This window comes from Pipistrellus hanaki (genome assembly GCF_964339955.1).
Source record: "Pipistrellus hanaki genome assembly, chromosome: 3".
In the NCBI taxonomy this organism is placed as follows: domain Eukaryota; kingdom Metazoa; phylum Chordata; class Mammalia; order Chiroptera; family Vespertilionidae; genus Pipistrellus; species Pipistrellus hanaki.
This window is the reverse complement of record NC_140505.1, coordinates 139845008-139860724: the sequence shown is the minus strand read 5'-3', so window position 1 is coordinate 139860724 and position 15717 is coordinate 139845008. Positions and strand designations below refer to the sequence as shown.

General features: G+C 46.9%; 1 protein-coding gene across 1 annotated transcript in view; it reads right to left on the bottom strand.

The window, feature by feature from the left end:
- LOC311619722 (protein phosphatase 1 regulatory subunit 1A-like) overlaps positions 1-14563 on the bottom strand; it is a gene marked incomplete at both ends in the record, with an annotated part of 36505 nt that extends 21942 nt beyond the window's left edge. Inside the window, 6 exons of the mRNA XM_084878260.1 lie at positions 5623-5641; positions 7189-7343; positions 11519-11573; positions 11860-11897; positions 12833-12893; positions 14549-14563. Coding sequence (XP_084734386.1) covers positions 5623-5641; positions 7189-7343; positions 11519-11573; positions 11860-11897; positions 12833-12893; positions 14549-14563 — 343 coding nt within the window. The remainder of the gene's footprint in view (positions 1-5622; positions 5642-7188; positions 7344-11518; positions 11574-11859; positions 11898-12832; positions 12894-14548) is intronic.
- Positions 14564-15717: the final 1154 nt, after the last annotated feature.

Below are 15717 nucleotides of genomic sequence, written 5' to 3'. Positions count from 1 at the left end.
AGGAAATTAATTCATTATCTTTAACACTGGTAAATAAAATGAGAGAATTGAGCATTTATTTTTCCTATATGAACTGTACCAGTGGGTAACCAAATAGTAGATGAGAGATGTGTCTCAATAAATGCATTCCAACTAATAAATTTACAAAAGTGTTAGACTGTCAGCATTTTTCAAACCCCAATTAATTAATGGGCTTTGACAGTGGACAGCAATAACTGCTAACATCACACAGCAAAAAGTGAGAATCAGATATTATCTGCTTTTTTTAAAAAAAGAACACACCATCACTTAGGTAGTTTTACTAAAGGGTCAAATATAGTCTGACCCAGGTTCTGGATACATCCGTCAGTTTACTGAAAATATAGAGGAGAGAAACATATTGAACTGAATCATGAACATGGAATCAACAAAAATCAAGACTGCTAGAAACTGCAAATCAAATGTATATTTCCAGGTCAAAGATTCTCTTCAATAGATACATTGAAAAGAAAAGAAAGAAATAGAGGGGGAAACTTTAGATTAAATAGGGCTTAAAAAGTATCTATAATAATAAAAGTGTAATATGCTAATTAAACTGGACATTCTTCCAGACATCCTTCTGTATGACCTTCCAGATGAAGCCAAGGTTGCAAGGGCCGAGGCAAGCCACCATGGCTGCGAGGGCTGAACCCCTTGCACAAATTTTGCACAGCAGGCCTCTAGTCTATCCTATCTAATAAAGAGAAAATATGCTAATTGACTGTTATGCCCTCAAAGATGGCAGTGCCCAGGGCCAGCCCAAGACACAGGCAAGCCTTGGATGGTGGCTGCCCAGCTTCCCAGGGCTGCCTGAAGCTCAGGTAACCAGGGCCGGCTGAGGCTTGCACTACCGGCAGTGGCAGCAGCAGAGGTGTGATGGGGGCATCGCCTTCCCCTGATCACCGGGTCATCTCCTGCCCCTGAGGGCTCCCAGACTGTGAAAGGGGGCAGGCCAGGCTGAGGGACCCACCCACTCCAATGCATAAATTTTCATGCACTGGGCCTCTAGTCCTATATAATAAGGAAGTAATATGCAAATTGACCCATACACCATCACATAAATAGGCTGCTCCCATGTGGTCAAAGATGGCCACCACAGATGGCCGGCAAGGGAGGGAGGGTAGTTATGGGCAGTCAGGTCAGCAGGTGAGGGTAGTTGTGGGGGACTAGGCCTGCAAGGTAGGGCAGTTAGGGGTGACCGGGCTGGCAGAAGTGGGAAATTAGGGGAGATGAGGCTGGCAGGAGAGGTCAGTTGGGGGCAATCTGGCTGGCAGGGGAGGGCAGTTGGGGGTGACCAGGCTGGCAGGGGAGCGGTTGTGGGGTGATTAGGCTGGCAGGCAGGTGAGTGGTTGGGAGCTAGCAGCCCCATATTGTGAGAGGGATGTCCAACTAATGGTTTAGGCCTGATTCCACAGGGATTGGTGGATTGGTCTTAAGCCGGCAGTCGGACATTTCCTGAGGGGTCCCAGATTGGAGAGCATGCAGGCTGGACTGAGGGACACCCTCCCTAGTGCACAAAATAGTATATATATATAAAAGCCCAAATGGCTGGCTGATAGTTATGATTTGCACTGTCAACCAGGGGACAGATGCTCAAGGCAGGAGCTTCTGAGAGATAGAAACTCTGCAGAGTGCCCCCTCACACTCCATACCCCTTGGGGGATGTCGGACTGCTGGTTTTGGCCTGATCCCTGCAAGCCAGGCCAAAGGGACACCACCTGCTGGAGGGACCCTGCTCACGCCACAGATGGCCTTGAGCCCAAGTGCCACTCTAGGTGTGGCCTGCCAGGGAGGAACTGCTGGAGGTTGGCTCCTGGGCATATCCAGCCTGTCTGGTCCAGTCCTGCTCTGACAGCCACTTTCTAATTAATTTACTTCCAATGTGCATGAATTCCTAACCTGGGCCTCTAGTTATAAAATAAAAAAAGAAATTTTAAACTATGGATATACACATGGATGATAAAGTCGTAAGCAAACATAAGGAAAATATTGTCAATATCAAGAAGGTGGCCACTTTTGTTTGGAAGAAGGCAGCTGTGATTGGGATGAGAAACCTGGAAAGGCTGCTACTGCAGCCATCAAAGCTCTATGGTGTGTGTGGCGGGCTAAATGGTGTTGTGAAAACAACTCAGTAAGCTATGCATTCATTTTGAGTGGTTTTCTGCATCTGTATTTTATTTTACAATAAAAAGTTTCAAATAAGTATAGTTCTTTTCTAGAAAGTTCTTTTCATATCCAATCACCTTGCACCATTTGATTTCTTCATTCTGAGAACTCTTGCCTCTGAAAGGTCAGGGCTCTTTGCTCCTCCATAGCTTTGCCTAGAATAACTCTTCCAGATCACTCAGCTAATAAATTGCAGAGTTAGCACTGAACCCCTGGCTAGCTGATTCTTATCTGGTACTGAAATAGACTGTTCTTCTTTCATTATCCAAATTGATTCAGAAATCAGCCATTACCACCTCTTAGGTGATAAGTCTTCTGGGTTTGGTAGGGGTCTTTCATTACCTGCTTAATTCTTGGAGACCCACATCTCCTTTTACCCCCTGGCTTTGGAACTTAGGACTATATTCTCACTACTGATTTCCTTATGAGTTTATGGTCTTTGGCATTGCTCTCCTTCCCTTGGCAACCTGGGAAGTTTTAATCTTCCCAATCTTAACTTTAGGTAAGGTCACGCCATATGTAATTTGGCCTCTTTTTCAGTTGTTAGCCCACTCATTTAGCTGTTGGGAAGGCTAATAAATCCAAGAGAAGGTAGTACCTGGCTTGAAGTTCTTGCATTAAAGAGGCAGCCAGTGTAGTGAATTTGAAGAGTCAGCACAACAGTAGCAACAGGCTCAGTAGATACAAGGTCATGATTCTTTCTGTTGACCTCTTGCCCTGTCCTTGTTCCCAAAACCTAGGCTAGAGGTTTTGGTTATAAGGGTTTTTGATTATAACCACATGTTGGGCTGGAAAAGATTTCCCTCACATCCTACCCTGGGTCTTGTAGAGTGAATTGCCCTTTGGGGGCCCTTGGTATTCTTTTCTATCAATGGACCTCATTAGAATAACCTCAATCAATTCAAGGGGACTGTAGTACTACCTAATCCTGGGGTGGAGTCATTGCCTTGAACTCTTTCCTCTTAGAAGCCTTGTTGAGCTCTGCATATTCACTTTCCCCCCAGAGATCTGCTTTAGCTATTGAGGATCTTAAATAAACTAGCCTGTCCAGCCACATATCAAAGGTCTGATGATACCCTTTCCCCAGGAGAGTGGAAACCTACGCACCAGGCAACTCAATTAAAATAACTATTTAATGTTATCTACTGTAATAATGACAATCTGCCCAGAGGTGACCCTCTTCTCTTTAGACAGAGAAGAGGCTGATGAAACCTTAAGCATTACACTACTTAGGTAATAAGAAATTCCAATATTTGCTTTAAGACATAACTTGACTGGTATATGCTAATTAGGGCTGCCACATCGACTTTATATAACGTAAAATAAAATGAGTGCGGTATTTTATATTTTGTTTTCTACATATTCTCATTAGTTACATATGTATAAATTATTATTAGAATTGTTGAAAGGCTGAAAATGGTTAGTGGTCCTACATTACCACCCTCATGGACACCAGTGATCTGAGTAACACAGGCAGAGAACCTTTGTTTTATGTGACATGAGCCTAGAATATACTCTGTCTCAGGGATTCCTGAAAGGATGCTCCACTGGGCCTGAAAGACACGTGCATGTTTGTTCATGTCTATCATGAGCCTTGCTGGGGCTTTCTTACTGGATACACAAGCCAGTGTGTGTGTTTGTGTGTGCGCACGCACGCGTGTTGCATATATGTGTCCCTACATATCAGAAGGTTCACTGAGAAGAGTATTACCCACATGGTGAGGTGGTATGGGCTGTTAAAGATCTACTTGAGATCAAGAGATACATGGTGTAGACTCCCTTTATTTCTCCTTTTCTTCCACAAATGGTGTAAAATTATTGAGCTCCTACTATAGGTTAGATGTTGTTTGAGTTCTGGGGCTTCAGAGATCAAAAAAAGGACTGATTTCTTGACCTTAAAAGTCAGTCTAATGGTAAAGAAAGACAAGAGAACTCATGATAACAGCTTGACAGATGGTGGTAAGCTATTTACCATTTCCTGCCTCCTCCGTTTCCAGAGGGGCATTTTGTTGGAGGGAGGCCTGGTCCCAGGGATTCAGGTGACTTGAAAGAAATATTTATTACTCCCCAGTCAATGTATCTACCACTTCCCAACCTCCCAGCCCAGTGCTGCTCTGAAGTTGGGCACAGTCAACCACAGGCCTGTGGTAATGCCAAGGTAAATACCAGGTTGGCCTTGGGGCCTGGAAGACAGTTGACAAAGAGTGAAATAAGTGCACTCAGAAAGCCAGAGGAGAATTAAAAGATTATTTTGGGAGTGGGAGTGGTGGTGTTTGAGATGGGGGGGCTACTTGCATCAGATGGATGGTGTCCTTCCTGGTTCAGGACACAGTTCCTGGGGTAGAGTCTTTCAGGCTTTTGAGGAATAGTTGGTAATGACTGTGCTCATAGCAGGAAATGTTTGAAGCAGTGTTTCCCAAACTTCTCTCATGATGAGAATCACCTGGTGGAGTTGTTAAAACACAGATTCCTGAATCCCAAGTAAGAAGTGCTAAACTAGAATTTTTGAGAACATATAGGTAAAATTGCATACCTAACTTAGTGCTCTGTATATAACATCTGTCTTAGAGCACTAGTTAAGTATACAATTTTACCTATATGTTCCCAAAAATTCTAGTTTAGCACTTCTTAGTTGGGATTCAGGAATCTGTGTTTTAACAACTCCACCAGGTGATTCTCATCATGAGAGAAGTTTGGGAAACACTGGTTTGAAGGAACCAGGAGAGAAAACATAAACAAAGTTTGGGGTCAGGGTGATTGTTAGGAAGTGAGGATGGGAAGAAACATGCAGAAAGACAGGAACCAGAAAGAGAGAGAGAGAGAGAGAGAGAGAGAGAGAGAGAGAGAGAGAGAGAGAGAGAGAGAGAGAGAGAGAGAGAGAGTAAGAGAGGCAAATGAACAAAGTGAGTGGAAGAGACATGGGGATGGAAACAAATGGGATCTCAGAGGTAGAGATTCAGTATGGAGAGGAATAAAAGGAAGATCCGGAGAAACACCCACCACTTCAGGTTTGCCTTGGTGATGGGGACTGTGGCAATTCTCCCTAAGGATTTCAGCTCTCACAGGCTTCGCACAATCTATGGAAATTAGGACAGAATTGGAGGATGGAAGAGATCCCATTCAAGGCTCTAGTGGCTGGAAGAGAGAAGACGGGGTCGGAGATGGGTGAATCATTCCACTTAGGGTGAGGTCTTGCTTCCCAATTCCCAGGAGGAAAGTGTGGGCTTAAGGGATATACTTCCTTGTTTTGATGACAGGGAAACACAGACCCTGATGGTTGAAGGGGGTGATGATGGCACCTTCCTCGCGGTGATGGTGGTGGCACTTAAAAAGTTATCCTGTGATATTTTTTCCTTTTCTCTAGTGGTTCTTGGGGCCAGTGGACAATGATCAGTGCTTACTGTATATGTAATATGTACCTGTGTCTGAGTACCTTACCTGCCTGTGCCACTTGCACCTGGAACCGTTTGAAACAAGATTATCAGGCCTCCTCACATTCCTGGGAGAGACAGACTGATGAGGCACCAGTGGTAAAAGAGCCTAGTCCCATAATTTTCTGCAACATTTTGAACTTATTCCTCTCCTAGCAGTTTCCCCTTTGCCCATAGAACTTTATTTTATTTTTTTCTTATAGAGAAATCTCTTTTAATCCTGCGCTCTCTTCTACCATCTCTGTCACCTTTTAACCTTTTACCCAAACATCTACATACTTTTATTTTTCTCCCTCATCTCTCCATTTACTCCTACATTAATTTTTCTGGATTCTGATCTAACACTTCTTCAGGAAAAACAATCCTTTACTCTTTATTTGATACTAGTGGCTCTGTGCACGATTTGTGCACATCGAAAGGAAAATAATTACAAGAAATATCTTAATATTGCAATTTTCCCTTTCTCTGTAATGGATGCTGGCCGCTGTCTGCAGGGCAACCAGTGGGGCAATCAGCGGGCTGTAACAGGATTCCCATTCTTTCACCTGTTCCACCATCCTGTTGTGGTCCCGCTCTTGTTTGGGCTAATCGGGATGCTTTCACTGCCACCCACCACCAGTGCTGCATCCCTGACACCCACCATGTTCCACGCAGCCCCCCAGAGCACATTGTAGTGAGGGCTCAAACTCCTGGCTGAACTTTCAGTCAAGGGGACAATTTGCATGTTAGGCTTTTATTATGTAGGATTTCTTTTATGTATTGAATTTTTCTGACAAGTTTACTTTTTATAAGTAAAATTACTCACTTTTCATTACACATGTTGATTTAAAATATTTAAAGATATACAAAGATAAACAAAATAAAGAGAAAACCCATCTTTAAGAACATTTTTGAACACTGGAGGAAGCAAAGGCTGGAGGGTGGATTGAAATAATGAATTTGTTTTCCAAAGTGTTACACTGATCTGGCCGGTGTGTGACCCACATCCTGCATGATCCAGGGTTCAGGATCTGGAGAAGGGCCGCGTGCAAATGAAAGAGACCAGATAAGAAATAACAATTTGGAAATACTGGGGGCCAGGTGGGAAGCCCAAAGAAAGGAGAAGGACTTCCACTGGTACTCAGGCTTTGCCAACCTTTTATCCAATTTTGGGTACACATATAGCCCTTAGTCAGACACGCAATTGTGGAAACAGATTATCTTAAAGGTCAGTAAATATTAGAAAGATTTACTCTGAGACTATTTGGTCAGGAAATTGCTTGAGCCACCATTGTCTGGATTAAACAATCGGTGTATAGCTCTTGCCCTTGCCAGGGACTCCAGGATCACCAGCTTTCTGGGATCCTTGTTTACACTTCTCCTATAGTGAAGACAATGGGTGGCTTCACACATGCTGGGTTTTAGGCAAGATATTATTTAAGAAGTTCAATACCTAAATATGGAATCCAGGAGAGAATTTTGGGCTGGAAAGATGGTGATAACAAAAGTAATAACATCTATGATAATAAAAACATAATATGCTAATTAGGCCGGATATCTTTCTGGACGACTTTCCAGATGAAGCTGGGGCTACGAGGGATGCCCCAGAGGTGCCCAGCCTTGACTCTGCTGGTGTGTCTGCGGTCTCAGGTGGGCAGGTCTTCTGGGTCCCTGTGCTCTCAGCGGCTCCCTCAGGTTCCTCTCCCTGTTGCTGTTGTCCCAGGTGATGTTCAACCATCATCTGAAGCTCTGGGGGTGCAGAGAAAAGGAGGGAACATTGGACATGACTGCTCAGAGCCTTCTCTGTGAACATTCAGCTTCAACAACCACACTAAGCGGCTACCACACACTGCCATCCCCTGAGATCTGAACATGGAGGGACATTCGCCAGGCAATTAGGAGGGACTTAAGCTAGACAATAAGACATATTTCCTTCAAAGGTGCCCTGGCTGGCATGGTTCAGTTGGTTGAGTGTTGTCCTGAAAGGCTGCTGGTTCAATTCCAGGTCGGTCAGTGCCCATACCCTGGTTGTAAGCTTGATTTCCAGTAGGGGTGAGTATGGGAGGCAACCGATTGATGTTTCTTTCTTACATTGATGTTTCTCTCACTCTCTCTTTCTCCCTAGCCCTTCCTCTCTTTCTCAAAACAATATATATATATATATATATATATATATATATATATATATATATATATATATTTAAATAGCAAGTAAGGTGTAGGGAAGAGCCTTTAAGAACAAAAAGCTCTAACTTGTTGGGATACTTGGGTCTCCTGTGGGGGCCGGAGAAAAGACTCAAGTTAGAGTAAAAAATATTTGAAATCAAAACAACATAGTGCTGGCATAAAAAGAGACACACAGACCAATGGAACAGAATAGAGGCCAGAAATAAACCTATTTGGTCATAAATATATGACAAAGGGGGCAAGAACAGATAGCGGGGTAAAATTAGTCTATTCAATAAATGGTGCTGGGAAAACTGCATAGATGCACGCAACCCCCACCCCAATACAAAACTAGATCACTTTCTTACACCATATAAAATAATAAACTCAAAATAGATCAAAGACTTAAATGTAAGACCCAAAACCATATAACTAGAAGAAAACACAGGCATAAACTCTCCAACATTACTCTTAGTAATATTCGGCTCCCCCCCCCCCCCTGATATATCTACTTAGGCAAGAGAAACAAAAGCAAAAACAAACAAATGGGACTATAAACTAAAAAAATTTTGGCACAGCGAAGGAAACCACCAACAAAATGAAAAGACAACCCACTGAATGGGAGAAGATATTTGCCAATGATATATCCTATAAGGGGTTAATATCCAAAATTTACAAAGAACTCATACAACTAAACACCAAAAACAATGCCCAAACAACTCAATAAAAAAATGGGCAGAGGACTTGAAGGGACATTTCTTCAAAGAGGACACACAGATGGCCGATAGATACATGAGAAGATGCTCAATGTCACTAATAATCAGAAAAATGCCAATTAAAACCACAAGGAAATATCACCTCACATCTGTCGGAATGGCTATCATCAATAAACCAACCAACAATGAGTATTGTTGAGGATGTGGAGAAAAGAGAACTTTCTTGCACTGTTGGTGGGAATGCAAATTAGTGCCGCTGTTATGGAAACCAGAATGGAGGGTCCTCAAAAAATTAAATGTGAAACTGCCTATAACCCAGACATTTTATTTCTGGGTACTTACCTGAAGAAATCCAAAACACTAATTTGAAAGATATATGCACCCCTTTGTTCATTGTAGCATTATTTACAATTAGAGGCCTGGTGCACAAAAATTTGTGCACTTGGTGGTGGTGGGGGGGGGGTCCCTCAGTCCGGCCTGTGCCCTCTTTCAGTCTGGGACCCCTCGGGGGATGTCCACTTGGAGGCATAGGCCTGGGGGATTGGGCCTAAGCTGGCAGTCGGACATCCCTCTGGCAGCCGGGACCCTTTGGGGGATGTCCACCTGCCAGCTTAGGCCTGCTCCCCAGAGGATTGGACATCAGTTGGACATCCTCAGTGCTGTTGCGGAGGCAGGAGAGGCTCCTGTGAGCTAACATCTGGCTGAGCGATGCTCCCACTGTGGAAGTGCACTGACCACCAGGGGGCAGCTCCTGTGTTGTTCGTCTGCCCCCTGCTGTTTAGTGTGTGTTATAGTGACTGGTCATTCCTGGTAGCTTCACCACTAGGGTCAATTTGCACATTACTCTTTTATTATATACTAGAGGACTGGTGCACAAAATTTGTGCACCATGGGAAGGGTCTCTCAGCCCTACCTGAACCATCTCCAATCTGGGAGCCCTCAGGGGATGTCCTACTGATGGCTTAGGCCCACTCCCTGGGGAGTGGGCCTAAGCCGCAGTCTGGCCTCCCTTTGCAGGAGGCAACTGGGCTGATCAGGGGAAGGTGCCACCCCCATCACCCCACTGCTGCTGCCAATGCCAGCTGCCACAGCTGCCAAGGTGTTTTCATCAACATGGACTCCAGTCCCTTCACCACAAAAAAATGACAACTTTCTTTAGTCATTTTCAAGATGTCTGTTTCATAGGATATGATATTTCTCTCTCTCTCTCACTCTCTCTCTCTCCTTCCCTCCCTCCCTCCCTCCCTCCTTCCCCCCCTCTTTCTTTCTCTCTCTTCACCTGAGTATATTTTTCCATTGATTTTTAGAGAGCATAGAAGAACGAGGGAAAGACAGAAACATCAATGTGAGAGGGACACTTCAATTGGTTGCCTCCTGCATGGGCCCTGACCTAGGCCTTGGTCAGGAGCCTGCAACCTAAGTATATGCCCTTGACCAGAATCGAACCCGGACCCTGTGATCAACAGGATGAGGCTTTGTCCAATGAGCCAAACCAGGTAGGATAGGATATGACATTTCTAAGCCCCTACAGCAGTGGTCCTTGTTTTTTTTTCCAGGAATGAGGTGGAAAAAACCCTAGATTACCTTCTTGGATTCTCATTACCTAAGTTACCAAGATCACTACGAGTTGTGTATGGGAGTTTAGCCAGTGAGCCGTCAGAAAAGGTGTTTCCTCTGCAGTTCCCGTGTGGAGGCGGGACAGCCGGCACACTGTGGCGGCAGGCCCTGTCCTCTGTGGGCCTGCGCCATCCGTGGCTGGCCTCACCATGTATGCAGTCCCCTCCCACCTGCACGTGCAACCTCCTCCTGAGCGATCGTGACGTTCAGCATCCTGTCTATTTTGCATATTACCTCTCTATCTATCTATCTATCTATCTATCTAGATATATGATAGCCAAGATATGAAAGCAATTTAAGTGCCCAGCAATAGATGATTAGATAAAGATGTAGTAGAAATACACAATGGAACATTAGTTGGCCATAAAAAAGAATGAAATTTTATCATTTGTGACAACATGGATGGACCTAAAAGATATTATACTAAACGAAACAGGCCAAATAAAGACAAATATCATATGAATTCCACTTACATGTGGAATTGAAAGAAATAACTGGACAAACAAAACAGAAACAGACTCTTAGATACAGAGAATAAAGTGATGGTTGCCAAATGGGAAGGGATTGGGGTGCCAGGTGAAAAAGGTGAAGTGATAAGGAAGTACAAATTGGCAGTTACAAAATAGCCACGGAGATGTAAAATACAACATAGGAAATAGTCAATAATATTTTAATAACTATGCATGGTGCCAAGTGGGTACTGAAACTATCAGGGGGATCACTTTGTAAATTATATACATGTTTAATCACTATGCTATATACCTGAAACCAATCCTATCTAATAAAAGGGTGATATGTAAATTAACCATCACTCCTTCATAAAGATGGCGGCACCCATAGTGGCTAGGGTGCTGGATGCTGGCGATGCTGCCCTGGCCAAGAGCCCTAGTGTCCTGCATGCCCTGGCCTTCAGAGATTGGGAGGTGGGCAGTTGGGCGTCTGGCTAGAGGCCAGCTGGGGCGGGGGATTCTGGCATCATTGCAGGCTGAGGGACCCTCCCCCCACCATGCACAAATTTCATGCACTGTGCCTCTAGTATAAAATAATACTGAATGTCAACTGTAATTGAAAAAAATTTGAGCATTACACCCTTTGCAGGGTGAGCTCACATATTTTCTTTAGCTTAACTGCTATAGTGAGGCTGTTTTGGGGGCTCAGTAGGTTAAGAAGGCCACTCAGCTAGTTGGGAAATAGAGCTGGAAGCCAACTCCAGTTTCTCTAGCAACAACCCCACAATAATAACGACAGACTTCATGACTTCTCAAGGATTCTTTCCAAAGGGGCATTAGGTCAACTGCACAATCTCTGGCTCAGAGGGGAAGAAAGAGATGAGAGGAATTGGGAGTGGGCAGAGGTGAAAGAGGATATATGGAAGATAAATGGTGATGGGGGGGGGGGGGAAGGGTTGGGAAGGATCTTCCAAACCTTTCATTGTAGGTGTGGTCCTCGTCACCTTCTTCCGTTGCTGTGGAGACATGGACTAATGGACTGTGAACTACAGAACACAGTGGGTGCCAGCCCTCTTACCAGCCTCCTCTGCCTTCTCATGCTTTTGGTTTGCAATTGGGGGTGGGGGTGCACTTCAGAAGGCTTCTCCAGCCCCCACAATGGTGAGCCAGGAGCTCGGGTGGGCGACATGCTGGGAAGTGTGTGTACATGCACAATTGGGTGGTGCAGGGCAGAGGAACTCAAAGGTTCTGCAGATGGAGTGTTCTTAGTGAGTCTGTGGGTCCCAGGGCTGGGATGAGTGGGAGGGGCCAGCTCACCTTGAGAAGGGGATTGGGGATCCGGTCTTCATCTATCTCTGAGGGAACAGAGAAAGGAGAAAGTGATGAGGCTGGGAGACTCAGAGGGACCCCACGAGCTGACTTCCAAGGGAAGAGCCTCTGCAATCACCTCCTTCCTGACGTGTCCCTCACATCTGCCCCCAGGCAGTTAGCCCTGGTGGCTGCCCCAGGCCTTCTCCTTCCAGCTTCCTCCTGCTCTGCTGGCTGGCTTTACCCCTGCATCTAATCCTTTCCTTGACCCTATGGGTTTATCTGTGTCTGCATCCTTGCATCAGACCTGGAGGTGCCGGGATTTGTGGTCCCTTTGCTGCATATGAGGGAACATTGGGAAAAGAACAGCAAATGGATCCCGCGCAGGGGCCAGGAAGGTGCAATCATTCTCACTGGTTGGAGGCAAGGAGAGACTCGCATCCTGAATCCCGGGCTAGCTGATAAGCATGCCCACTTCTCTTCCACTCCCCTGTCAAGCTCCCTGTGACATTCCCCGAGACCTTGCTCTCTCCCCAGACCTTGATGGGGACACTGGTGACCAAAATGCCAGCTGCTCCCTGAGCTTTTTCTAACTTCCCCTTTCCCCTCTGGGGGCTGTGGAGATGGCTGCTGGGGCAGTTCCTCTCCCTCACAGCTGTCACAGCCTATGGGGGTGGGGGCAGCAGTGTCTCAGTTGCTGGAGAAACCAGGATGGCTGTTGCGAAGCAACCAGCACTCCGTTGACCACCCCAATTCCTGAGGGCTTAGGAACCAGGTGGTCTCCCTCCCCTTCCTAGTGTTGCTCCACTACCCAGAGCAGAGGAAATCCTCCTGCTAATCCAGCCACCACTTTTCCCCTCCAGGAGTGAGGATCTCTCTGACTTCTCAGACCTGCCCTGCTATCCTGCACCCACCATCCCTCACCGGACCCCGCTGTCTTCGGCAGGCCCCACCCCCTTCAGGGACCCACTCCTGGGGTTACCTGGGGATGACTGGTCACTGGTCAGCACAACTGTAGCATGGGTGGGCCGACGCCTCCGAATCTGAAGGAAGAGGTCAAGCACATGTGGAGGCATCAAAGCCTCACCCAATACCAGTCAGCAATGTAATCAGGTCAGCCAGTTAGCACACCTCAAAAAATACTGTTACACAGGACCCGTGGCCTCAGCGTGGACTTTCCTGGGCTCATTCCTCTCTGTTAGGGGACCCAAAAGACCACCCCCTTTCTGCATCTGTCTCTGAGTCCACCCCACCCCTCTCCCCCAGCTCCAGTCCTGGCCCTGTCTATCCATCTCAGCAGTTGTATCTGCTCTGTACATTGATCTCTGGCCCACTGTCTTTCAGTCCATCCTGGATCAATGGTCAGAAATAACCCAGGAGGTGCCAGGCTCTTCCCTCTGTTTCCCAGCCCACCCCCCAAGGGAACATTAACCCTTTGTGGATCAGCACCAGCAGAGCACACCCCTCAATCCCCACCCAGCCTGGGGACCATACAGAACAGGCAGGTCTGAATGTGCATCTCCCTGGCCTATGCTCCTCACTCCCTAATGTTGTCCCTATTCTCGGACAGATTGCCTCTCTGGTTTGTTAGGAAACATGTCTGTGAAAGTCCTTGTTCCAGGAAATAGAAATGAGGAATCCTAGGCAGGACTCTGGCCAGCTAGAAAAGCTTATTCTGAGCTCCAGGTGTCATTCTAAGAAATTAACATGTAAGAGCTGATTGCTGGGCTTCTGAGCCCCTTTCCCTGTTGCTGTTCTTTTGTCATGCCGCCAATAAAGTTGATTGTTGTTGAAGTTGGTTCAAGGACTCTTGGGACATGTAGTTTTTTTCCATTTCTTTGGAGGGTGTAGGGGCTTGGAAGCAAGGGTAAAGGTGGGGTTGGAGTTCCTGGAGATCCCTCCAGGGCAGCAGGAGGGAGGGAAGGCTAATGAGACCGGGAAAGGGGCTAAAATTATTCATAGCTAAGAGGAGGCGGGTGAGGACACTGAATGATCCAATCCCCATCTTCATGTGCCCATCACTTGTTATTACTACCATTGGGGGTGAGGGTGGTAAGATGCCTGGCCTTATCTGTGCCCCCAAATTGGGTATCAGCCACAGCAAGAGGGGCAGTGTCAGTCTGAGAGGAAGACATGGGACGCACAGAATGGGGTATGTTGAGGCAGGATAATCCGGTGGCATCTGTTCTGGTGACATTTCAAGGTCCCTGGCACTACCAGTCCATGTGTGCGCGCGCCACGCCGCCTATATGCGCGCACCGCACACACGTTCGCTGAGTCCATCTCTAGCTATTCCTGGTACAAGTGTGCAGGGTGCCAGCAGGCAGGCATGTGGGCTTAGTGCATGTGGGTGGGGGCCATCCTTCTCCCAGGAGGGGACTCCTCTCCAGTTCGCTCTGGTCCGAGGGAGGGGGCTGGCTGGGAAAGAGACCTGGAGAGGGTGGGGGCCCATGAGTGGGAGCTGGGAACCTGAGAGGGCGAGGCTGAAAGGGCAGCAGGGTTCTGCGATCCCTTCCTCAGCCAATTCCCTCGCCTTGGACAAGATTTCTCAGCACTCCGTGTCCTTGAGGATTGTGAGGGAGCAGAGTCAGACTTTCCGAAGCACCTCCCAGGCACCTGTACCGTTTGCTCTATTCTCTCTTCCACACACCCCAGACCTCAGCTTTCAAGGACATGGGTGCCTTTGTCTCTGATTTACCTTCAAACCTGGCATGCCAACGGCCTGGTAGTTGTGGGCACCCCTCACCCCCTGCCACCCTGAGCTCCCTAATGCAGATCTTCAGAGTTTTTTTTTGTTTTTGTCTCTTCCCCCCACCCCCCGACTCTCCACCCTCCTCATCCCAGGAGCTTGGAGGTCTCCCCACAGTCCCTCCCTCTCCTATGCCACCTCAGAGACCCCGAGATGTGGCTATCCCAGGCCTGAGAGAGGATGGGGGTCCAGGGACCTAGCCCCTACCCACACTTGGGAAGCTGAAGTGATAGGGAGAGAGTGTGTACCTTCCCTTTTCCTTCCCATCCAGACCTGGTTCTACCAACCAGCTGGGTCAACAGAAAGAACACTCTGTCAGCCCCCCTGAGCGGTCAGTGTTTTCTCAGGTGGGGCGGCCAGCAGGGCCCTGGCAGCCAGTTGGGTACGTAGAGAACTGGCCTTGTGGGAATGGATACTCTTTAGGGAGAGCGATGCCCAGGCAAATGGACATAGCTAGTGTTTTGGGGAGTGACACCTCCTGGTTAAGAATGAGCAGAATACCAAATTGGGGAAGAATTGCAATTATTTTCTTCAATTATAGTTGACATAGAATATTGTATTCGTTTCAGGTGTATAACATAGTGATTAGACATTCATGTAACTTACAAAGTGATCATCCCAGTAAGTCTAGTACCTATTTAATACAATACCTAATTATGACAATACTAGAGGCCTGGTGCACAGATTCGTGCACCGGTGGGGCCCCTCGGCCTGGCCTTTGCCCTCTTGTGATCTGGGACCCCTCTGGGAATGTCAGACTGCCGGTTTTGGCTCAATCCTGTAGGCCAGACCAAGGGACCCCACCAGTTCACGAATCTGTGCACAGGGTCTCTAGTATGCATGTAAGATCTTCGGTTAATCTCTTCTGGTCCCCCCTTTCTCCCTTCACTCTGACATTCAACAGTTTGTTCCATGTTTCCATGCTTGTGGTTTCTGCTCCTGCATCGAGTGTCTACTCTCTGATGGTCAGTGCACATCATAGCTACCAGTCGGCTGGTTGCTTCGGCTTTATATATAAACTAGTAGCTCTGCGCATGAATTTGTGTGCCAGTAGCTCTCTGTGGGGACTGGCCACTCCGTGCCTGCTGCCCAGAGGCTCTCCATGGCCCAGAGGCCCA